The 25,864-nt window shown below is 38.5% G+C and overlaps 2 protein-coding genes across 17 annotated transcripts in view; one reads left to right on the top strand and one right to left on the bottom strand.

Annotated features, from left to right (window-relative positions):
* Nucleotides 1-22,492, bottom strand: part of LOC118428192 (dedicator of cytokinesis protein 9-like) — an 84,637-nt gene extending 62,145 nt beyond the window's left edge. For 6 of the 16 annotated variants that reach the window (XM_035838181.1, XM_035838187.1, XM_035838190.1 and 3 more), the window contains exon 1: nt 6,414-7,662. In XM_035838181.1, coding sequence (XP_035694074.1) covers nt 6,414-6,572 — 159 coding nt within the window. In that variant the 5' untranslated portion in view covers nt 6,573-7,662. Of the gene's footprint in view, nt 1-6,413; nt 7,663-22,240 lie in introns of those variants that run through there. The other 10 variants (XM_035838189.1, XM_035838193.1, XM_035838194.1 and 7 more) reach the window with 5 other exon arrangements.
* A 226-nt stretch (nt 22,493-22,718) lies between these two features.
* On the top strand, nt 22,719-24,497 carry LOC118427464 (exonuclease V-like). The gene is made up of 2 exons (XM_035837279.1): nt 22,719-24,153; nt 24,281-24,497. The coding sequence occupies exons 1-2, from the start codon at nt 22,728-22,730 to the stop codon at nt 24,406-24,408; spliced, it is 1,554 nt and encodes a 517-aa protein (XP_035693172.1). The 5' UTR covers nt 22,719-22,727; the 3' UTR covers nt 24,409-24,497.
* Nucleotides 24,498-25,864: the final 1,367 nt, after the last annotated feature.

Below are 25,864 nucleotides of genomic sequence, written 5' to 3'. Positions count from 1 at the left end.
AATACAATTCCATCTTAGACATCAAAGACGTACAAATCAGATCCTGATGTTACCCTTCTCCAGTGCTGGCAAGGTCAAAGCCGTTAGAGGAAGATTTATTAGCTGGTGTTCTGCTCACTTTGTGTTTAGTTCAAGTTCACCTACAACCCACATGGGGCAAGCCCTGGGGCAGTGTGGCAACCGACAAGCTTACCACCAATCAACATGGTTGGGAGGGGGTCCAGTTTACAGTGTTACAACATAAACCATCTATAACAGACATTGAGAACAGCTTGAAATACTGCAAATTGTGAAATACTTGTGATGGTTTTAATCATGGTTTTCAGTTGCAAACTCTTCCTGTGAAATTAGAACGCCACTAAAACACTGCAAACTTTAAACACTTCTAAGTAAGTAAAAGTAAAACCTCCAGTTCCAACCTACCGCAAAACAAAACCAACGCAAAGGAAAAAGCATTTACAGTAGTCTCTACTAGACTCCAGACTCCTCTACAGCCAAAAATATCAGTAATCAATCAATTGTTGACAGCCTACAGACTCCTCTATTGAATAATCATCACTTGGCTGACTTCTGCCGCATATCTTCAGCAAGCTAAAGATTTGAGTCTGGTGTACAAATGTATGCTCCAAAATCTGAAGTTAGATTTTTCTGAGTAAGAAAATGATTGGATCAAGAATCCTATGCTACATATCAAATGACTAGAACCCATAAACACCATTTTACACAGTCAGTAGGTTGCTTTTCAGCAAAGAAAGTTAGTACTTGACAAGGTCTGTGCCAGCTTATGTTTGAACATTTAATGAGATTTGTATCTGGTGTTTCTACCCTAATTATCTTGAAATCAAGTACCAAAGGTAATTACTGACCTAGACGAGATTGAACCCTTATTTCAAGGTTAAGCAGATCTATTACGGAATTTCCAGAGGCAAGCCTCGACCTCATCTAACTTTGAATGACCCTTTGATAGGATCAAACAATTAACAGTCACTAGAAAAACTCCAGTACCTATGCCTGAAACTTAAAGGAAACATTTTGTCTTCAGTCAGAGCATTCCTTCCAGAATCACATTTAGATATACGAACCACACCTGTATAGTACTTAAGGAGAATAACAACTTTTAAAGATCAATTCATTTGGTTCAAACTAAAACCTTAAGACTATTATGAGAAAAGGTCACTAGGGAACCAAGTTTAGCTTAATTAAATTACAAGTGAAATTGGAAACAAATTGCAATCTTTTGCTATATACATTTTTTTCAGTATATCCTGCAAAATCAGCGATGAAATTTCTTTCTATATTCAGAAAGGTATTTTTTGTTTAGTAAAATGCAAACTACATTCTAAATTGACAGTCGTCATGAATACTGTGATTTGACTCTAACTCCCCTAAAAGATGGAATGCACCATTTGTCATCTATCGGAATGAGGTCTCCTTGGTACATAGTTCAAAACAAATATTAAGTTTCTTGCTAAATACTATAATAGGTAGATTTTGTACTGAACTTCACCACAAATTTTCTCTGTCTGTCTAAAGCTATTACTCTGGTGGTCTGAACCCCCCAGGTAAGGTCAGGTCCCAGACAATGCCCACTCTATGTGCTGCCCCTGTGCAGGTTTCACACTTCCGCCCTGGGGAACATTGGCCTTAAATGGTTCCTGACTGACTGGGGCTGATATTTCACTCCTACAGAAACTACTGAGGCTGAGCACACCACCTCTGTCTAGTGAGAAGTTACAGAGGGTAACAGGACAAGTGTGTATGCTGAGGGACGGTGGTCCCTGCTGAAAGATACTTCACAGGACCCAATTCTTATTGGCTTTAGTCATCAGGACAACTCATTATTGGTCTAGACCTGCTTAATCATTACTGAGGACCACCACCAGCAAATGTGAAACTTTTAATGTGATTCAAAGACTAGTATGTCATACTATTTGAACTGTAAAATTTACAAGAAAATGTTACCCAACAGTGTTTAAAGTCTGAAAGTGAAGATACGGTTGAATAACATGCATTCAAAGTTTATCTTAATTTTTTTAGTCAAGCTGTCTTTTCCACCTTACTACAAGTTTTGTGGATATATTGAAAGCTCATTCTGCACCATAACTTTCAGTTTGCATGTGGCCTGCTAGCAAAGAGGTACAGTAGTGCCACATGAACCTTTAAATCTTTCTGACAATACCTTGATATCCCATTATAGATATCTCAGACAGAGCACAGGCACATCACACTGATGGTAATATGATAAAGTGGGTTAGAAAGAAGTTTGTTTTTGCTGTAAATTATTGTATGGTCTGTGTAACATCCATTGGCATAATACCGGTCGGTTTACTGCAATTTCTCAAGCAATGCTAATTTGGCAAATGATCAATGCATCATTTTCTCCAGTTACATGTTGCTGTTACAGCTTACAGTACCTTTGCCACTTCTTCTGTGTAAATTATTTTGTCTCTCTGGTCCTGCTAAAAACATAATATCGTAATTGGAACACACCGCGGAATTGCATGGAGAACGGGCGCGTGGTTGGAAGGGGGTGCACTATACCGGTCGAACGAAACACGGCACAATTAACTGCCGCTATGTACCTTTATTCATCCTCTGTTGTTCCTTTCTTTCCTGTTAGTAGTTGCACAAAACAAAAATCTGCATGAGCATACAAAAAGTCATGAGAAAATGGGCGTATACTGACAAGAATTTTCATCTAATTTTGGTCCGTCACAACCGCTATGACGTAAAACTTTACTGCTGGCCGTAGCATTAAAAATGGCGGGAAAATGGCGGCGTACGTTCAATTTGACCCATTCAGCCGTAGATCCGGGCTATTATGCAACGGTTCCTCACACTTTTACACGAGTTGTAGGTCACCAAAAGAAATTCAAGATTGCTGTTGAATCATGCTGGTCTTGTGCCGTGAGCACATGTGATTATTATCTACAAATCTGGCGATGAACGTGACAGTGTGTTTGTCCCACGACGAGCTCGCCTGCCCCGAAAATGACCTGAAAACTTTTGGCCTTGTTGTCTTCGAATGCATTGTTATTGATGCTTTGTAAATTATGTATTGGACACCTAGATGTCTGAAGTGTGCATACCTCAGAAATAACTATTGTTGCATGTGTAGATCTCTTTAAGTTCCACTATTTTTAAACGACCGGTATAAGGCTTATGACCGGTATTATGCCAATGCATGTTACATTTTTAAGGCTACCAATAAACAAACTTAATGAGAACACTAAATTGGGATCAGGAATAATTGGTTTATTCACAAGGACATAATGATTTATCTAAAAGGAGGTAATGTGGAACAGGGGCACTTTGTGATGTACAATTGCTTTCCTTATCATTCAAGATCCAGACTAAATAATCTGCTTGTTGTTTATTGCCATTTCACAAAGTTTTTAAAACATAAGCTTTCAGAAATAGCTAGGCTAATCATAGTCTGGGAACAATTGTTTTAGGACAGCGAGTGCAAGGAGTCCCAATAGAAATTGGATGGGGCACCCAGGCTATGGCAATTACTCTTCTCCAGAATTCAAACCATGACACTGAAACATAGCCTGGTATCCAGTCGTAATATAGCTCCCGAGTCTCTTTTCTCCTCTTCGCAATTATTGCGAAGAGGAGAGAAGAGACTCGGGAGCTATATTACAGCTGGATACCAGGCTAACTGAAACAGTGGTACAAGAATATCTGCATGACTTCTCAGAGCCAATGATTATATTCCTTTCATTGTAGTGTCTGAAGAATTCAAGAGGACATTATCCATCAGTCCATGATTCAAGGACCTTTGAAGTTACAAAGTAATAAAAGCCAGATTGAAGAAAATAACATACCTTTGCTGACAGCAGGTTAGTTCCAACATAATACAATTTCATGCTCTATTTCTGGCAGACCTGTCTGGTTTTCATTTACTATTTCAGCCTGAAAAGTACCAAATTTGTATCTTTTTCACATAGCTAAGAGTAAGACAGCTACAATGTCATGAACAGAAGTATATTTCATGCACTTGGATCTACTTTCCAGTTAGCACATTCTGAGAATCTTCAATCAATGGTTGTATTTTGCTGAGAATGCAAACTTAAAAATAATTATATTTATAGAGAAAAAAACATTTGTACAAAATTGATATAGTTTGACTTTAGAGAGGCAGTTTACATTACATGGCTCATGGAGCTTGTTAAATGGTGCTAAGTAAGGGGATTTACCTTGCTTGAATGCTTGTTTATCTTGCTAATTAGAGAGTAGATTCAAAACTGATCAGACCATCTGGGTGATGAACTGTGAAGATAGCACCACCCACTTGCCCCCCTCCCCCTTACACAGGAGGAGAGACAAAAATAAACAAGAGCTCAAATGGACTACAGATTTTCTCTCCTCTTCATCTTATCTTAAACCAACTGCATGGCTAGAACATGATGTCATCTTATTCACACACCAGTTGACTGTTCTTAGTACTTCTATGTTATTCAATAAAGAGAACAGGTAATAACACACTTATAAACACTTAGCTTTAGTGTCAGCAATGTTTTTCCTTTTTCTTTGCAATCACAGTACAAAGAACTGATGTTATTTCTCAAAACAAACCGAAATAAACATGTAAACAATCATCCTTTCCAGTAATTAACTGGACACAAAATCTATTAAAACCTCTGAAGAGGAACAGTTCTATCAAACAATTCTTCCTGTTTTATTACTAAAATCTTTAAAAGAACACATTCAAGAAAGAATCATTATCATCTTTACTGATTGACTCATTGAAGTAAAATAACCAGACTACTAGTACTACTAATGTACTGGTATCCTGAGAATTAACTGTTCCTAGTTTTAGCCTGAATGCCAGTCTGTTTCCGAGGACTACACACAAATACAGTCTAGCTCTTCTGCTTCAGAGACAACATGCCCTCAAAGAAATCTTGACACAGAAAAAGGATCTAATTTACGGGGCCTGTGTAAAATTTCCTTGGAGATGTAGGCCAGTAGTCCCTGGAAACAGCCTGACATCCAGGCTAGCTATAGCTTCCTTACAGCGATACTGCATGAGTGTGTGGAAAGATCTGTTTCTTGTCACTACAAGTTTGCTACTTTGTGAACATTTGGGGGCTGAGTTCACGGCCTCTCCCCTCCCTGCCAGCTCTGGTCTGCTGAAACACTTCTGATGCACTTTCATGTTCCTCAGCAGACCAGCAAATTTATAAGTGACTTACTCAGGATTGCTTTCATACAAATGAAGAAGTTGAAAGGTGAGAGGGAGCAAGATGTCAAACAATATGATGAAGCTATAGCCTACAGTTATATCCATACTTGCACACATCAAATACCAAGCACTTCCATGGTCCTCAACAAAGTGGAGAGTTTATGGCTGACTTTTGACTATGGGCACAGTAAATTACTATCTTACAGCTACTTTAGAATGAAATGAGGTCACCTATGTCAAACCTGCAATTCACACATTTTCAAATGCCCTTAAAATGACACAAACATAGTTTTTATCTTAACAAAGTTGTACAATCTACAATTAGCACCGTCTTCTTGTTTAATTGTAGCTTTAAGATTGTACCTTCAAAGATAGTAACTAAGTATATATCCTTTAAGCTTTAGGAAGGTTATACACAAGTACATGAACATCACAGTCAAGTTTGTATCAAATAAGTTCCTGGCCGATGTCAGATGACAGATAGTTCTCTTCTATCCCTTAGGCCATCCTCTCCCCAGTTGTTTCTTCCAGTGACTTGCTTTGGAATTTCCCCATTCCCCTTTGCCACCTAAAAATGGCTGACAGTGTTTGTAACCTTGGTGCAATATAAACAGCTTCCAAATCCCATCCACACAAATACAGAAGCAATGTCAGGAGAAACTTGAGAATTCAAAATAGGAGAACACTTGTTTAAAATTCATGTTTTTCTGGTACAGAAATAGAGTTTAAGTCCCAGTTCAGTTCAAGGGTAGGAGGGAAGTTTGTAGACACAGGGCCTACATTCCAATCTGGGTCCCCAGTGTCAACTTGTGAAGACAGTACCCATCAGCTATTTCCCAACCTTATCATTAGTGATATACAATCCACCAAATGTCATTGAAAGGAGGTCCAATCAAAAACACATTGGAGACAAGCATGAAGATTATGAAAACCTTGAAATCTGCATTGAAAAATGATTCTAAGACCTAAGTTACTTGTGTGTATTAGGGGTATTAGGAACATACTGAAATGTGCGAAATGGAGTTTGCTGTCATCGTGACATAAGTCTGAGAAATAATCAGATAATTGCCACTTATGGTGTGAGTATTTATAAAACAGGGGATTGGGATACAATAATGTTTGTCCCTGGATATTAGATATCCCAGGAATGAGCCACGAACAACAAACCGAACACGCTACAAGAGGACCCCTAGAAATAGCATCAAACAAAGACTTGGTTTACCCATTCCAGCAGGGACAGTTCCATCTCACGGATAACTTTGGCCACGTCGGGGAGAAACTCCTCAAGAATCGCGTCTGGATCATCATTCTTGTTGTTCTGCGTTTCGCACGGCACGGCAATACTCCGCCGCCTCCACTTGGTAATTATTCCGTTCATCATGTTGGCGCGCTAGAAGCGAAAGCCCGGCAGTACATGAGGTAGAAGTCCAGAGCTAGTTGGGTCACCTATTACATCCAGGGACCAGGGCAACCCTCACACACAGAGAACCTGGTCAGTTCCTATCTCCCACATCTATCAGGCTCCCCTGTGAGATGCCCAATCAGTTCCACATGTCTGACCAGCCAGTACAAGCAGGAAGGAAGAACGCTGGAGTTTGTACAACCACCACCACTCACGATAAGCTCCAGACTCCACAGGCACGCTGCGGATACATTCGTGAGGTTTCCGCACCGTGAAAAAAAGTGCCGGCATGCAACAGTCAAGTTCAGGAGGGATTTCAGCTGAGAGTCTGGTTCACCAGGCCACTTATATTCCCCTCCATGGTCTATTGTTTCCCCTGCCTCTGCAGTGTATGGTCTGGACAAATTTGGCAGCCGGTTTCCCTGGTGGGATGGCCACAGGTCAGGTTACAAGGACCTCCAGCCTGGCTCCCTCCATCAACTGGAGGGGTAATTTCCAAGCTGCTCCTCCCTCTGACTTATTGACAAACCACACACACACATGCAGCCTAACACGTCTCACTTCTAGTCTAGCACTCGACACACCAACATGGGTGCAGTAACTGATGTTGTATTGTTTCACAACAAAATGTCCTTGGACTTTTGGATATTCTGAGCTGACTGATGACAGGCTGGCCAACATGGGAACTATTAGTTTCAGGGCTGTTTGAACTCAGTATGCCCGATTTGTAGCAGAAAGCATTGCTTAGTCACAGTGAGTTTAAAGTTCTTCCGGATTGGTCATCAGCCTTGCCACAGGACAGGAACCCAGGCAGGTGGGACACTAATGTGACTCTTTGATGTTCCAGACAGTTCTAGACATGCACTTTTGACTCTGTATGTTCAAAGTTTGATAAGACTGAAGACAGAGACAAACTCTGTGGTTCCTCAAGATGCTATCACTGCCCTGTGAAAGTGCTGACCCCTCCAAATTTGATTAGGTTGGAAGAGCTGGCCTGTTGATGAGCTCAGGCGTAAAGAATTCATGAGGAAGTGATCAATATAGCGACTGCAAACTTATTCATAGCCATAAGTGCGAGATAGGCATCAGAAAAAAAGTGGTATGTTTGGTGATACTATGAGTATGAATACTGTAAGATGTTGTTCTCATATTTTTTAGTGGTGACTGTGTACTGAAAATCAAAGCAAACATTTTCCATCTTACAGTAAAACCTTGCAATTGTATGGTAGTTTCCTTAAACTTATAACTATCACAAACAATTCATTTTCTTCCTTCTGCAAAATTACAATATATATTCCTTCTACCTATACCTAAGTATATCTTTATCATTTGAGTGCTTGCAAAGAAATTTTAGAAATTTTTGCAAAAACTTTGTTTCTGTCTTAAGAGATTTTAATTCCTAACAACCTTCGTCCAGGATTCATTTTGAAAGGTCCTTAAAATTGGTATTAAAATTTTCCTGGGAAATGAATTCTGGTCAAGTAGACAATGAATTTTGAGATGCTGCTTGACCAATCAAATTGGAGACAAATTTGACGTACTTCAGGATAATCCTAATTGAAGCTGTGTATCACATGACATCATGATTCTGATCTGATTCAGGTCATGACAATTATACATTACATGTACATGTTACTGTATCATTTGACCAGGGTTATCTAAAGCCTTCATGTTCTTTCCATGCTGATGTCATGATTTTCGTTGTTGAATCTGTCATTCTTTAGCGGACCTAAATAAATTTTCCTTTCCTGAGGGTCTGCATGCTCTTTTCCGTAAGACGTAGGCAGGCCTTTTAATTTCCTGTAATTCGTAGCGAAGCTATTTTATTTCACGTAATTCGTAGTGAGGAAGGAAAATTTACCGTAAATCGTAGCCAGTGTATTTCACGTAAAGCGTAATCGAGCCTAAAAATTACCCGTAAATCGTAGCCTGGCCTCACAAAATTCGTAAGTTGAAGCGTAGTCTACCAGTAAATTTAGCCCCTCAAAAACACAGGAAATTGCGATTCTGAGGATCAAGATTTCAAAATTTCGCTGGCCCTCCCTTGCTGCTCCTTTCACCTTCGCTCATCGACATGGTAAAAATATACATCGGGGGGCCTCTCCCTCAAAAACCTTTTTTTGCTAATAGAAATGTAATTAAAGTTAGCAAGCTTAGTCTGGTCATGGTCCTCCCTTGCGACGCCTTGCGCCTTAGGCGCTCGAAATGCTGAAAATATGTTGGGGCATGAGTCAAAACTCAAAGACCTCTTTTGCAAATAGAAATGTCATTGAAGTTAGCCAAGTCTGCCAGCAAAATTTGCCCATCAAACTGCAGGAAATATCATTTTAAAGAGGGTCAAGATTTCAAAATTTCACCGGACCTCTCTTGTCTTCACCTTCGGTCATCGACTTGGTAAAATATGTATCGTGGTCTCGCCTTAACAAACCTTTTTTGCTAATAGAAATTATCTATTATCATTGAAGTTATCTCAGTCTACCAGCAAAATTTTCCCATCAAAATGCAGGAAATATCATTTTAGAGGGTCAAGATTTCAAAATATTCATGGTCTTCCCTTGTGCCGCCTCGCGCCTTCGGTGCTCGAAATGCTGCAAATATGTTGGGGGATTTGACATGTCAACCTCAAATACCTTTTTTGCTGATAGAAATGTCATTTAACTTAGCTTTATATATTAGCCAGCATAATTTCGCCTAGAAAAAACTAAAGAAATGGCGTTTCAGGAGGTCAGGATTAAAAAAATTTCCTGGACTTTCCTTGCGACGCCTTCGGCGCTTGACATGGCAAAAATATGTTGGGTGGCGTCACCCTCAAAAGCTTACGCTGAACCCCTGAGAATCTTAATTAGATATGCAATTTAACTTTGTATGCCAGCGCAAATGTCCCTTCAAAATGCAAAAAGTAGTGTTTCAGAGAGTAAAAATGACAATCTTCCAATGCCCCCGCCTCCGTCGAGTGTTGCCAGCCTTCCAGAATTTAGCGTAAACCGTTGCCAGTCTTTCTGAATTTAGCGTAAAACGTTGCCGGCCTTCTAATTTAACGTAAAGCGTTGCCGACCGTCCCGAATTTAGCGTAAAGCGTTGTCAGGACCCCCCATGCAGACCCTCTTTCCTGTCATCATGACATTCATATTTTTTCGACAGATGAGAAAATTTCCGTCCTTGCTCCTGGTAGCTTGGTTGCCAGACTGTTTCCAGGGCCTACACCGTCCATACACAGGCCAACTGAGTTAGACCCTGCTTGATAGATGTTGAGATTCGGCTGGGGGTCTGGAATCCTGGCTAGGGTCTCATGGAGACATAAATTTTGTATTCACCATCCTGATTCCTGGTCACCATCTGTGCTTAGGGATTTCATACCTCAGTTTATGCTTACTAATCAAAACCCCAGGTATCAAACCACAGGTCCTCCAGGCCTCCACACAGGGTGTCTGTTTGGGAAACTTCATGATCATCAGCACAAAATTTTTGTTCTGTTCACCACCCCATATTTCACGATGGACTCTTCCACCAAAGTGGCTTCTCTGTTGCAGAGATACCTCTTCCTAATGATGTCAGCTGTAACAATATGACTTTGCAGGGGGTCTTGACACAAATGAAGACATCTCTTTGCCAGTATTACAAATTCACTGTAATGAAAACCTGTCAAAATCTTAATACTACCAGGTAAACCAGAAATAGGAAAGGTCAAATGACAACCATTTTCAGAGATAAATGACACATTTTGTTCAAGAAAGGGATAATACTAATAATGAACTTTTCAAACATAGTTTGCAACAAGAACTTTCCGCAAAACAAATATCTACATTTGTATAGCCAGCCAGACATGTAACCTTTGTGTTGAGATGGGAGGAAAGTTTGTTTCAGGTGGGCAGAAGATTTGTTTTTGCTAGTTCCGCTAGGTTGGTCGGTATAATGGCCATATGGTAGAGTACAGCGGACTGAGTACAGTGCTACCCTGATGTTAGCACAGGGCTTGAACTTTGCAGGACCACACAACGATGGCCCAGAGAGCAACCATACACGGTACTGATCATTCAGAAACAGACCATCCTTAGCTTGTTTGCAGGTAGTACAGTTGAATGTAGATTAAAAAATGTAGTACAGATGATGGGCATCAAATCAAACAACACTTTTAGACCTTTCATTGTAACTTTCTAATGATATCAGATTATTTTGTACCTTTCAGTTTCAGGTTCTATTCTTTGTAGGACACTTTTTTCACATCTTTCAGTTTATAAACCTTCATAGGACACTTAATCTCTTGTCTATTTTTCATAGGACAATTTTGCACCCTTCAATCTAAGTGACTATTTTTGATAGGATAGCAATGTTTGTTTCATGTTGAGAGTCTACATTTTATGGAACACTTTTGCACATGTCAATATAAGTTACAATCTGAATACAGCTTGACATCATGACATTCTTTATCAATGATCTAGTGCACAAGTTTGTCAATTACCAATCACAACTTTGTTTATTTTTTGCTGACAGTCAGGCTGAGGCCACCTCCCGTCCTGTCATGTTTCTCTCAGCACACTTGTACATCTGTCTGTTTGCTGTGCTCTGCATACAAAGCATTTAAGGGCGCCCCCTAACTGGTCCTACAGGTACACCAGACAGTCAAACTGCTTGTGGACATGACATTATATGGCTACAAATGTATATGTATGCCAATTACTATGAATTAAACATTACTATGTGGCATTGACTCCTACGTAAAAGATAAATCTCCAGGGACTCATCTAAGTCGTCATCTACAAATATAACCATGATGTCATTTCAAATCACCTGGTTACCTGAATAAATTATGACATTCAATAATATCTAGGGATAGCCTCATACTGCTTTGTACTCAAATTGACATTAATCTTAAGGAGAAATATCAAGAGGAAACCTTTCTTTGAGATAATCATTACCAATATGTCATTATCCAAGGTGGCAATCTACAGTATACAAAAAAAATTTAAGCAATTCAAATCTATGTCAATGTGACTATCATAAATGTCTTCTTTATCGTCATTTTTTATCTGTATACAGGTTTGATTCACAATCAGATCAGGTTCTTACATCTGCCAGTGTCAATTTCACAAGTGACATGAGAACACAAGAGCCAAATGTGATCCCTTATACACACATTTAAATTACAGACAACATTACACATATAATGTCATGTACATTTGGAAATTCCCAAAAGCAACTGGTTGGTTATATCTATGCCATTCTAACTGTGTCAGCTGCTTGTAAAATACCCTATCTTCAGACAATGAAATGACTGATGCCCAACAAAAAACAGATTTTCTAATTTGATCACAGCAAAGGGATTTGACCTGTCAAGGTCACAAATAAATTACCAAGTCAAAAAAATTATTTAGAGATAATAAAAAAAATGGTCTTCAATATCAAGAATCATCAGTCTACTGTGTTACACATTATACATTTTAGCATACCACCTGTGTGCAAGTATATCATCAACATGAAGATGATATTGAAAAACTCAGTAAAAACTCTTACCCTTCCTCCAAGGATGACACACTTTCTCGAGGGACTATTGGACAAGGGTCGCTGTGGACAGAAGGACTGTATGAAGGACACAACAGTCCCACAGTTCTGCATGGCGGAATGGGTAGGATAGGAAGAACTCCTCTTGTGTCACAGAAAGACATCCCCACGTAAAAGATGACATCATAAAGCGTAGGCCGACCCTACCCAGTCTTCGGGACGGAAATCCAATTATAACGCAATTCGTTAGCAAAGTTTGGAGTCGAATCACGCATCAGGCGCCATGGTAAATACCGCCAGTGTGACGTTGTCTGGGATCTTTCCCTCGAGAAACGTCAAACGATATTTAGCTGTCCTGTCATCGTTGATTTTGCATCAAGAAGGATCAGAATGAAATTGTGCAGACATCATGTGCCCATTATTGTTACTGTTGTCATAAATATTCATGTCACTTTTATTTGTCCCATGCTATGTTATATAATTCCTCTGGCCAACATAAGTTTTAAATTATACTACATTATTGATGGATCTCGATATGATAACATGTGAACAGATCTTTAGGGAAAGCCATATATCATAATATTTGATTCATATGATTACAATTAATCTAAAAACATTGCTCTATAATTCACTTTGATTGATCAAGATGTAACTAATCTATGACTTTATCATCATTATGCAAATTCAATTTTTGAGTTATACTATTATCATTGGGCTCAGTGGTAATATTAGAAAACATACTGTTTGCTAGAATCATCATTGTTTTAAGTTTATTTGGGGTGAAACTGAGAAATGACCCTTTAAACATGTAATATGTGTACCTAAGCCATCTCTGCCATGAAAGTACAGTACTGTACTGTATTTGCCCCCTAGCAGTCAGCAGAAAACTGCAGCAATATTACTCAAACAACATTACGACCATGGTTTCTCACAAATTGATATAAATGATCCAGATGTTATATGAAAGCAGTCCCTTGGAGACAGGAAAGACAGCTGGAAGAGGGCATCCCTGTCTGCCTGAGACCTCTACACTGTCAGCCTTAATTCCATACCAAATCCTTCACTTTGTGTTCTACTGACTACAAGTTATTACAAGACGGCCTGCCTAAAGGCTTTGTTTTGGTACTGGAAATTTGATTAAATAAATCTTCTATTCCTAAATGGTAAATATACATTGTATTTCCATTAGAAAAGAGGGTATTTCATGAAACTGACTATGAGATACAGTTTTTGTATCAGAATGTGATCAAGATATTTTTGTCATGAATTATAAACACCTGACAAATGCACATAATTTGTACATCAATCAAAATGATGTAATATCTCACAAATCCAGCACATTGTCAGCAGCAGCACATGGTAATAGGAGGATATTCATATTTGTTAGATATCTTTCACGTACATGTACATGTATGTGCCAAGTTAAAATCTGAATGTCAAGCATATAGATCTACAAATGTATAGGAGTTCCATGAAAGTACCATTAATTAACATGTTTTGCTTTCTCTGGATCTGCATCATGAGGTCACAACTATGACCTCATGAAACAAATGGAAACAAACGCTAATTTAGACCCCCAAACAAACACACACCTACGCCATTCCTGTGCTGCCGTCTCGTTTGATGTTTGTTTGAGTTAAGTCTAACTTAGCGGGCAAAACTTTCGACATGTTTGTTTACACATTCTAACCTTTAGCTATAATGATGGTTGGCTATTGGTTGCATTTGAAATTTCTTATATTTCATAGCAGGAGGATACTACACACTACATAGAACCAAGGAGGTAGAACTGACGGTATTTTCTGCCCAAAATAAAGTCCCTGCAAAGCACAGGTAACAGAAATGCAGTTATAGTGTATTCTGACATTAGGTACATAATGTCTATGTAGGGAATGTGTAAGGCAAGAAATATTTGAACTTGAAGTGCTTCATAAGTGGTTATTTTGAAACACTGCACTTAGAGCTCCATTACTAGGTGGCAGGAAAATACAGCCATCTTAGGCCTAGGGAAAAAATGTTGCGTTTCCTGTTTCCCTACCTACCCTAGAAAAACCTGCCGACCCAATCTAGCGCCTTTTTTTGAGTGGGCAGTGTAGTAATATACTTTCCAGTTAGAATTTGTATTCAGCCTGCTTCCTATTAAAGTAAAGTACCAGCTCGTCCTATCTAATGAAGGATAAATGTATCCACAGTTTGAAATTGAAAGCATAAGTTTCCTCATGCATTTCAGTTTTGCCTTATTAAACTGTATTGTGTTACTATAGTTCTTAAAAAAAAGATATATCCCTGCCTACCGTCCCTGATTTTTTTCAGGAATGAAACAGGAAACACAACATTTTCCTAGGCATTTACGATAGAAAAATACTGGACACACTATTTCTGACATTGGTCTAACTTAATGTGGAAGTACAGTATATTATACACAAAACAAAACGAACCTGTACAAATAACTATGCAGGAAAAACAGGAAACAGAAGTATTGTAAAAATATTTTGGTACCGTTTAGCTTCTGGTAATACTACATGTATGTCAACACACAAAGAATACTGTATCACAATCACAATCCCATAAGAACATTAATGATTAAAGCAATTAAGAATAACTTCCTTACAGCATTTCTTGTATTAATTCTAGGCTTTCAAACTTCAAATCAAAGCATCTTTACAAGTTAAAAAAATTTGTCCACAAAATTCACACACACATTTTCACACATTGATTCAACATAACCCCCAAAACTGTACGTGATCCATCCCTAAACATACAAGGTACCATGCCCTAAATCTTACCCTACGTTGGTAACCACATGTACCTCATCTAGTTTCAACAATGCGTCATACTGAAACTATGCGAGGCAGGCATTAAAGTCCACATCCTGCGAACTTGACACACCACAGCCACCAAACCTGAACATATCCACAGTGTCAATAAACCTTTGTTGAGTTATACTCTTGCTAAAGTGCTGTTCTGCTCTAGTAGTAGTATGGATCAATAGGGGAGGGTATAGAAGGAGTGTTTATAAAACTTTACATCTAAGATTAAACGAAGTGTACTGTTTCTAAACATGCATAGCATTTTCAAAAAGCCTTTGATTCTGTACGATGGGATTTCATGTTAAAAGCATTACAATTTTTTAACTTCGGCCCGCAGTTTATAGCTTGGGTGAAAACCTTGTACTCTAATATTACAAGTTCTGTGTTAAATAATGGCTATTTGTCAAATTCCTTTTCCTTATACCGTGGTGTGAGACAAGGTTGTCCCCTAAGCCCCTATTTATTTATTATTGTTGTAGAATTGTTAGCCATTAAGATTCGTAGTAATCAAAACTTGACTGGTTTATCTATTCATGGAAGACCCTTTAAAATTTCACAATATGCAGATGATACCAATTTCCCCTTTGCTCCCAATTTAGCATCCTTCTATGCCCTAATTGAAGATTTAGACAGTTTCTCGTTACTTTCTGGTTTGTCTTTGAATTTTGATAAGTGCAAAATACTCAAAATTGGTTCTTTAAAAAACAGAAAGTTTAAACTACCTACACATCTACCCATTCAATGGGTTGATGGTGATGTTAACCTTTTAGGAATATATATACCTCAGGATCTAGATTCCATTGTTAATTGTAATTTTGAGCCACGTTTAGCAAAATTGGATAGATTGTTGTTCCCCTGGAAAGGGAAAAGATTATCATTGTTTGGAAAAGTCACAGTTATAAATTCTTTGATTGTTTCCCAATTCACTAATCTTTTCCAGGTACTCCCCAACCCGAGTAAGTCTTTCTTTGACCTTTATGAGAAGAAAATATTCTACTTTATTTGGAATGGGGGTCCTGAAAGAGTAAGCAGGAAAACTATTTACAATTCAATTGATAATGGCGGTCTGAATTTAATTAATTTATACGCCTTTGCACTCACTATTAAGGCGTCATGGATGCCAAAATTATATTTTAACCCTGATTGGTTCACCTCCTGGTCATTAGGTTTATATCTTTCTGTTGGATTTGAACTATTACCTTTCTTGCAGTTGAATAGCTTACAGTATTTCAAGCTAAACCCATTTCTATCTGATATTGCAAATGCATGGTACCAATATCAGCACAAGACCCCCACAACTCCAGCTGAAGTCAGGCAACAATTACTGTGTATGAATTCTAATATTGTTATTGGAGGGAAACCTTTCTTTTTAAGTTCATTTTTGAATAGAGGTATTTTGCTTATAAATGATGTTTTAAATTCAGATTGTTCCTTAATGTCATATAATCAATTCTGTATGAAATATAGTAATGTTTGTAGCCCCCTCCAGTACTTGCAGCTCTACACTGCAATTCCTTCAAAATGGAAGGCTAGTTTGCTTGAGTCACCTCATCCTTTTACTTGTATTCCAGATCAATATGATAGTACATGGCTTAAGAATATTAAGATTAACAAAAGTATGTATAAGTTCTTTTTAATGTCTTACAAGTTGATAGATGTGTCACATAATGTTCAGTTGTCATGGCTGTACCTCTTTGACACCCCAATCCCCTGGAGACAAGTCTATACTTCCATTATCCACTGCACAATAGACCCAACCACAAGATTTTTCCAATATAGAATTGTACATAAATTCTTACCAACAAATAGGTTATTGTACATTTGGAAATGTATAGACAGTCCACTATGTTCCTTTTGCCACGCAGAAGAAGAAACGTACCAACATGTCTTTTGGGATTGTCCTAATTTAGTTTCCTTTTGGCAAAACATTCAAAATTGGTTTCAACAGAAGACAGGGTTAAAACTTCACCTCAATGCTTTTAATGTTATTTTTGGTAATTTGCATTCAGACGCCCCCAAAATAGGCAATCTTGTTATTGTACTTGCCAAAATGTGTATCTATAAAAGTAGAAAGGCCAATCATGTTAACTTTCATTCTTTTCTAAATTATATTAATTTCTTCCACAAAGTTGAATATTCTATTGCAACAAGGAGGGAAAAACTGCTGAAACACCGGGGCAAATGGGGAACGTTATGCTCTTGAAGTTACTATATTATTTCTTACTTATTGGTTGTATTATTTTTATTATTTCATACTTGTGGATGGATGGTTCACTGTTTTTGTAACTTATTTATTTTGATTTATGAATAAAATGTTTAAAAAAAATAAAAAAAAAAAAAAAAACATGCATAGCACTAGCAGGGCTCGAAACATCATCTACATTTTGCAGATGTAAAAAGATTCCAAGGGAAATATAGATCCTATTTCAGCCAAGATTCACGAATTTGGATTCACCCAGGCACCAGATTAATCCAAATTGGATCTGCTGGGTCCGAGGTGGATCAGCGGAACAGGATCGACCCCAGAGCGTTGGATTCTGACCATTCATGCCAAGATTCGTGAATTAGTCCTGCGCCTGTGTGAGTCCTGATTCGTGAATGAACATTCTGGTATGAACGCCTGGTCATAGGCAACTGATAATTTTGCTAGGTGAAATATTTCCAGCTTGGCATCATGAATGATTATTGTAATTAACAAAGTTATAATGCTTATTTTGTAGTAAGTAGTAGTAGTAAGGTAAGACTCAAATATTTGCTGAATATTTATGACAATTTGCAACATTACAGGTAATAGAAAAAATATTTCGAGCCCTGCATCGTAGTGTGCATATTACTTGTACAACAGACACTAACCTTTAGCTGATTGTGATTTAATACTCTATCATTAAGTCATGGCATATTCATTCTCTTGCACTGAAAACATGTTCAAAAGTTAAATAGAGTATGACGAAAAAAGAATGCATTGAAAAGCAGTGTTTTTAAGGTCCTTCTGAGATGTGTATCTTTAGATGCCCTTGGACACACCTTGTTTTGATAACAACCTGGTCTTTAGCATGGCTAAAGATTACAACAAAGAGTGAGTGTGCATTAAACATGTTATGTCTAGATCTACTAGCTAGATACTGTGTCTGAGCTAAATAAATTAACCCCCTACAGTATTATGGCAAAAACAAGAACCAGGATATCTCTTACCCAATAGTATAGCCAAATACTTTTTTTAGCATATTTAATTTTTAGCATAGGATCTCACAGCACATTGTTGGTTGCTTTAAGTATTTGAGCAAATATGATTTTTCAAAGGTACAAAAATATTTCTGTATGCATGATACAAACCATATTTTCAGCTTGTGGCTTTAATCTTCTAATAGTAATACTTGTGATGTACATACCTGAGGTAAATGCATATTGCTGTTATGATTGGTTATGTATGTGCGTCATTCAATTAGATATTACCTCGCTGTAGCCTTTTTATCTGAATTTTACAGTTTCACTATTTTCCCTTAAGGTACCGATAAAGAAAGGGCCCATTTACTACTTAGGGGGTTTTAAGCGAGAGTAAGTGCACCTGGTCCCAGTGAGACCTTCGCTGATTGGGAAATCTCAACCGTTGTCCTTTCTCCTAGTTTCCTGCAAATGTCAGCATTTTTTTCTGGGCAAATTTCCAAATAAGGACATGAAACAAGGTCTTGTTGGAAAAGGTCAAATACATTGTTTATTGAAAACCTTGTTAAGAGATGATGGCCTTTCTGATTGGTTGTTTGCTTGGAGATGAAAGTCAAAATCTGGCAAATCTGGCAACTTTTCTGGGCGGTTTTCCAAATGAGGATATGAAACAAGTTCACAGAAGTTACAAACAAAATTTCTATTAAGCTCATTGTGGTGGTTAAGGTCTCATTCTTAACAATTTAAGATTTCTTTGTTTTAGAATTGCTCAAAATTCATATTTCACAAGGTACTTATTTTCATGCTCCACATAATCTTCATTCTTCATGTTGTTCATAGTATGTATACTACAGTAACTCAGTTCTCTTTCCACCTGTTTGAACTAACAAACACTAACAATATTTGCACAAGAATTAACAGAGACTCTACAAAGCAAACAGAAACAAGTTGCATTGTTGACGAAGTGGTTGCCGTGTCCATGTAACACATTGTTATATTCCATCAGGACAAGTCATGTTCTATAGGGGGTCTTAATGACTTTATGCATCATTAGGCATCCTACATGTCTACCTTGGAGGTTTTATGCAGGCAGTAAATTATACAAAATGGAAGACAGGTAAAGTATGTGGGGCAGCCTATCTATTCAAAGGGATACAAAACAAAGATACATGTCAGCTAGTGTTAAACTACATTTTTGCCTGTTATTTTATTTGTCTGAAATAATCATGGAAGCTCATCTGTGTTGGTAGTCATCATAGTACAAAGCTAAACTTTCTTCCAACACAAAAGTATACACGGATCAAATTTTCAACGACCACTGTCGCCTTCTTCAGGATCAATATTTTTCTGGTGTGGCACTTCATACAATGATGCAAATAACAACAGCAAAGAAATCCCAAATCCTTCACATATTCTTTAATCCATAACATATACAATGTACATGTACATTAAGAAGATACAGCTACCATAGGGCGTGATGTCAACTCAAGCCAGCCCCCTGACACTAGTGACACTACCATGTGTAATGTCAACAGGCAGGGCCACAGTGCATGCACTTGCCTCCTAATAGACAACTGTTGGATGCCACGCTGACATTTCATGTAACATTGAAACTGAACAGGGCTTGCTGCTGACTTCTTCAATAAAACTGGTGCAATGGTAGAGGATGGGGGGAGAAATAACAGCTGTGGTTCTGAACGTCAAGGAGATTGTGTTCCGTCTGTCTTGCTATAGGCACTGTAGAGATTTTTACCATATGCGCTTTTGTGGTGCTTCAAAGTATTTGACTTTGAGTATACATATACATGTACATTCTGCAGTGTTTTCCTAGTAGAAATACATACCATATGTCTTCCATAAACTGATTAAGTTTTCCAACTTTCTTCTTTGCTGACAAATACGAATACTAGTAATAACAACATAAATTATATCCAACATTGCACGATAAAACATTTAGTGCCACTTTAAATAAAGATATAATACAGATCCACTGATAAATCCTTTTCTTAAATATCATTTAGAAAGATCTCCTTTCTTCATTATTTATCTACAAACCAAACAAGATCTAATTTTACACTCACACTTTTCATGTATATGAATATCCACATATTATCAAAAGTGTGCTACATTTCAAGCCACATGGTCTTACCAAAAGCACCCAGGCTGAAATATGATACAAGGACTCAAATTATACAGTACAGTAACTTCATTCATAACCACTACATTTCTGCAGGATCGAATCCCACCCTACACAAACACTAGCGAATTGTGTGCCAGTATTCCTCACTATTGAATGTCCCATGGTCTTTCCTATCAGCGGTCTATACACGCTCACTCTGCAATAAATGGTAATACCATATGCAGCCTGCCAGATATTGCTCTTGTGTCAATAACTTGAGCTGTGCACTTGTCCAAAGCTGCCCACCTGCTGTGACTGTTACATACAAGCAGGGCAGTCCTGCTTTATTTGTTAGTCTCTGGGGATGCCTTTCTCTCCATGGGAACTTTAGAGAAACATAATTCTTACTCGACAACCAAAACAATGGAGTTGTGAGTGAGTGACGTAATTTATTTTGATGACAGTGCAGCCTTCAGAGCATGATAAAGCTATTGGAGAAGAAAGGGCCTTTACTGTAATGTAAACTGGACATTCACTATTTCTTTACAGCACATACTTTCATTGGGATTTTTATCTATTGACCAGAATACAAATTTTACAACTGAAGTTATATGTACAAGAATATGCTTTCTTGCTATTAATATTGTAATATTGTTTCCTATTTTCATTTTTTGAAACTACATGTAGTGATTTATTAGAAATTGTTTGATTTTCTAGAAACAAATACTTGCTACATCATGGCAAGATACTCTACAAGAACCAAATAATCAATTTCACACGGCACATCAGATCTACTGCAGTACTGGGGACACTCAAGGGGTTGTTGCAAACTAGGTAATAAATCATACAGCATGTATTATTCATATTACTGTATCACTGGTTTGTGTATCTCTGACTCATAATGAACCTTTCAGTTACTGTTTACATAATTACAGTGCAGTGATACTGAAAGATTCAGTACATCAACAGGAATTCTAATTAAACAATCTTCATATTTACCATTTCAAACCCTGATAGGAAAAGTAGTTTACATATATACTACTGGTACTATAAGCAAAGAACAGTTCTCCCTAGCATCTGCAAAAATGAGATTTAATCGCTGACAAACGTGCACTCGTAAAATTGGCAACACTATAAACTGCTGGTAAGCTTACTGAAAATGTTTATCCCTGGCAGCTTATCATGTCAATAAAAATTCACAACAACCTCGCTATGTGATGTGATAAGGAAAAGTATGACCCAGGCAGGCAACTACTTAATTACACATTACCATAGTTTCTGTACTATTTGCACAGGATAACCGTCAGTGGGTTACAGTTATTACAGAATTATAGGGCCGAATTCTCCCTACCAGTTCCACATGTAGTGTACTTAACAAGCCCTAGATTCTATATATAAAGTCAAGAGTGGGTGTGTCCTAAAAACTTAAAAGCTATTAAGCTATTAAACAATTAAGACCACCACACACCTGATACTGGTTAGTGTAACTGTTTTGTACAATCACAATGGCTGGTTTCATTAAAAACTGGGGGATTTTTTTGCAGGAAACGTGCTTAGTGTAGTTCCGATACTTAATCATACAAAACCCGGAAGTAGCCCAACCCTCTTTCCCTTCCTGCGCCGAGATCCTATCAAGAATCTTACGACCCAACATTCGTCATTCCACTATCTTCATAACACATGTGATTAACGAGATATATACCTCCCGGCGTAATCCTCTTATGCACGCTATAACTGATGAGGAGAAACGTCCCTGTGATCATAAAAAGATGCCGCTTCAAAGCAGGTGTTTGTGATTTTCTAAACTAGCTTGCAGGATGTTTTCGATCCGAGTCAAGTCAACTGACCACCTATCATCAAGACCTGACCGTCACTTCACCTTGTTATGGCCAGTTTTCCCAGTCGTAAATTTACCAGGTGCTTCTTTCAACCCCCGCAAATTCATAACCATATAGTAAAGTGGATTTTGATGGGGGAGAAGCGGCATGGCGGGGTTAAATATGACAGATGAAATAGTGAACATTCCTAAAGCTACAACACATCGAGGCGTTACATACCACAGTGGCCCCGACTATGCTCTCCCTCACTGCTTTGGAAACGGTGTCCCGTACTTCGGACGCCCTCTCCTTACTCAGTCCCTTCGCGAAACTCCTCTTCTCGGTCATCGCGGCGCTTCTCGCCCGTGGCTTGTACAAATAAATGGGTGTTAAAACAAAGAGAAAGGAGACAAAACTCGCGGACCTCCCGCTATCAAACTTGAACCTCGTCCGCCATTTGCAAAGAAATTTGGGCGTAGGGCATCCTGGGAAAAAGTGTCAATTACAAAAACTGGAATGTACCTCTAAGAAGAAGGGGTAAAGGTTGAAATTGAAACCGTTAATATATATGTATTCTGGATATATTGTGGATTTTCAATAGATTTAATAATAGAAATAGATATAGTATATATGTATATTGATTTTATTTGATATGTTACGAGGGAAAGAATGCAATAACTTTGACTTATCCATTACCTAATACCCGGCAAACATAGAACCATCCAAGATGGCAGCAAAGAACATAGAAAACTGGCCAGAGAACCAAAACATTGCAGATTCTGGGCAAAATACGGACGACTGGACATCGCCAGATTCTTATATTAGCGACGAGGAGCTTCTTAGAGCTGAGAGAGGTGCGCTACATGTTCAAAGTAGCAACCATCAGGACGGAAGTGTGAGAAACGCTTCGGGAACTGCAGACAGTTCCGCAGCAGCAAGAACAAGCCCGCCAAAATCAAACCAGTCTAGTCAACCCACCTGCACTTGCCATTCGTCAGCGACGTGCCCGCCCCTCGAAAGACAGAACCACGGCTCTCAGGTATCAACGGGAGCTAACGGGGCCCAGAAAACTGGAGATGAAGGTTCCAAACGTGCCCGTTCGCCAGCGCCGCCATTCTCTGAATCACTAACAGATGAAGACTTACTTGAAGCGGCTCTGACGCCGCCATCGCAAGGTAGTTGTTCAACGTCCACAACCACCGACAAGTCTCAAGACGCAACCAAGAAATCAGATCCTTCCTCTGAAGAAAGTCAAGCATCTTTAACCGACAGTGACCTTCTCCAGGTTGCAAATGGTCTTCAACATGAACCAAGTTCAGAATCATCAAGCACAAAGGATGACGAAAGTAATCCAACAAAGAAGAGACGAACGACACCACTTCATCTGTATAGGTGGGGCTACTTGTGCGTCACAGATATTTGCTCACAAAGCTGGTGTGAACAACAGATGGTTTATGGCTATGCACCCCCTGGAGATGTCGAAGTGGTAGAGTCTGCCCAGATGAAGAAGGGAGCCACTATGCACAGGGAAAGGGAGTTGGAAGTGCATGATATAGTCCCTATTAAAGTATCAAGTGCAGAAGACTCTTGGGCTGTGAAGCTCTTAAACATGATCGCACAAGTGACAATGTTGCAGAGAGGTCAGAAATGTGTACGGGAAATCCATGTGTTTGGGGAACCGTTTGACATGGGCGTTTTCATCGTCGGTGTCATTGATGAGCTGCGGTACTCGGATCAGGGACAGTTTGAACTCCTAGACTTCAAAACTCGTGGAACCAAGTCAGTACCTTCCAAATCACAGCAAAGGAAAGAGAGCCTACAGGTGTGTCTGTACAAGAGGCTCTTCGATGACATGGTTCTCGGTAAACTGAAGAAGGAAAGCATCCTGAAACACCTGAGGAGAAACCCTGACAAACCGCTGGGAGAGGAGATTGTTGAATATGGGAAGAACGTGGGGATTGCCTGCACCACTTTTGGAGAGCTGTTGGACATGGCACTGCTGTTAATGGCACACTCAGATGTGCCCTGTATTGATGGCTTGAAGATTGAATATCGCTGCCAGGATGATGAAGATTCGTTCATGACAAAACCAGTGGAGTATGATGACAAGATGCTAAGGAGAGAGCTAGGCCACTACTTTGATTTTTGGAAAGGCTAGTCATGATATACATGTTCTCTTTCCTCAAAAAGACATTGTGGTTTTGTTGCTTTTCTGTCCCATCTCAATGCATGCTACAAATGTCTACATAATTTTTATTGATACCTATCCTTTTACTACAGGTGATCGCGAGGTGGAAGGAGTACAGATAGAAGAGGCTTGGAAGTGTGGGAAGTGTCCATATGCTGATCTCTGTGACTGGAGAAAGAAGAAGGAAGCAGAGATAAAATCCAAACTTCTCCACAAATAAGGATAGATGCACTGATTGCAATATACGTACAAATTATTCTTCTGTAGTCAACTTGTAAGTATATCACAGGAAGAATCATTGAAGGAAAAGAAATGGAAAAGAAAGGATACATGATGTAGATGGTCACTGGTATGTCTAATTCTGGACTATAAGTTCAAGTAATTAGTGTAGATTATATTCATTGGGCTTTTTAACACTAAACCATCACATTTGGAGATGTTCAATGAGTCTCTTATTTGACTTCAGATTTTAACATAATAAAAGGGATCATAGTTATAACTGACAGTATTTAAGAGCATGTTATATTTGGTAAGAGTGAATAATTTGCTGCACATATTTACAAAGCAAACTACTTGTATGTGGTAAGGATTGTAAGTAATTTGTAACATGCAGTCTTTTATTCTCAATGGATTTATTTTGAAAATCATGGCAAAGAATTGGCATAGCAAATTTTCATTAATGTAATGATATTGTTGCTCTTTATATAGTATAAATGTAATGTATAGTTTGATAGATGTGAATTTATTTGATATAAAAGCTAAAAATATAAACATTCCATGACCTCCTGTAACTAACTTTATATTTTGTAATTTATGTATGCTACCTAGGCAATAGAAGGTGAGAAGTACCCAATAAATTGTACATTTCAAAAAACACAGACTGTTGTTGATTCATATGTTTCTTCCAGTACAAATCACCATTTCACCTCCCTCCACCATATTTTTGATTGGTCCCTTATGAAATAGTTTCTTCCTTTTCTTAGCAAACATCTTACAAAAGCACCAGCACTTCAGAGTTGTAGTATCATTGTATCTCTCATAAACGGAGCCCTGTCAGTGTTTTCAACTCAAGACTTCATTAGACATGGATGGCAACGAGTTGAAAGTCTGCTACCGGTAGTAGTAGATAGGTCATCTGCAACTCTCACCAGTCAAGGCAGTTCTTGCCTCCTCCACTGGGAGGCGCTTTATATTTGCATTATGCGAACAGTTGCAAACAACGTATCAGAAAGAGTTTTGTATTCAAATGATGTGTGCTCCCAACTAGTCTCTATGTACCATCCTCCGTGGTGACCGCTGGCTCAATCTTACCTATAGATAATCACCGAGGTTACCCAGGCATCTCCTCAACATGGTAGGGAGACACAATCATCCAATATTTTACATTTTCTATACACAAACAATTTTCTGGTACAATGTATAGTTCTTATCTGTGACCATGGACGTTATATGAACGTTCATATAACGTCCTTGCTGTGACGCACACCGGCGTAATATTACCGAACAGCGAACTTTTCGTTCCATCCTTACACTTACATAAAATTTGGTTATAATCTCACCCCTTTCATGCTTTCACGAAAGTCACCGGTTTAGTACCTTTCTCTAAGAAATCTAATTTACCATATTGCTGCCGAAACCAGTTCCTTGTCTCAAGTCTTTCTCACTTCTCGGAAGGA

This window comes from Branchiostoma floridae, chromosome 12, assembly GCF_000003815.2.
Source record: "Branchiostoma floridae strain S238N-H82 chromosome 12, Bfl_VNyyK, whole genome shotgun sequence".
Taxonomy (NCBI): Eukaryota; Metazoa; Chordata; class Leptocardii; order Amphioxiformes; family Branchiostomatidae; genus Branchiostoma; species Branchiostoma floridae.
This window is presented reverse-complemented; position numbering and strand designations above follow the sequence as displayed.

What these genes read in the sequence shown, in the direction of transcription:
- LOC118427464 (XM_035837279.1), top strand. Translation starts at nt 22,728, where the DNA reads ATGGCAGCAAAGAACATAGAAAACTGGCCAGAGAACCAAAACATTGCA. An exon ending in CTACTTTGATTTTTGGAAAG is followed by an intron (nt 24,154 to 24,280) that starts GCTAGTCATGAT and finishes CTTTTACTACAG; the next exon opens with GTGATCGCGAGGTGGAAGGA.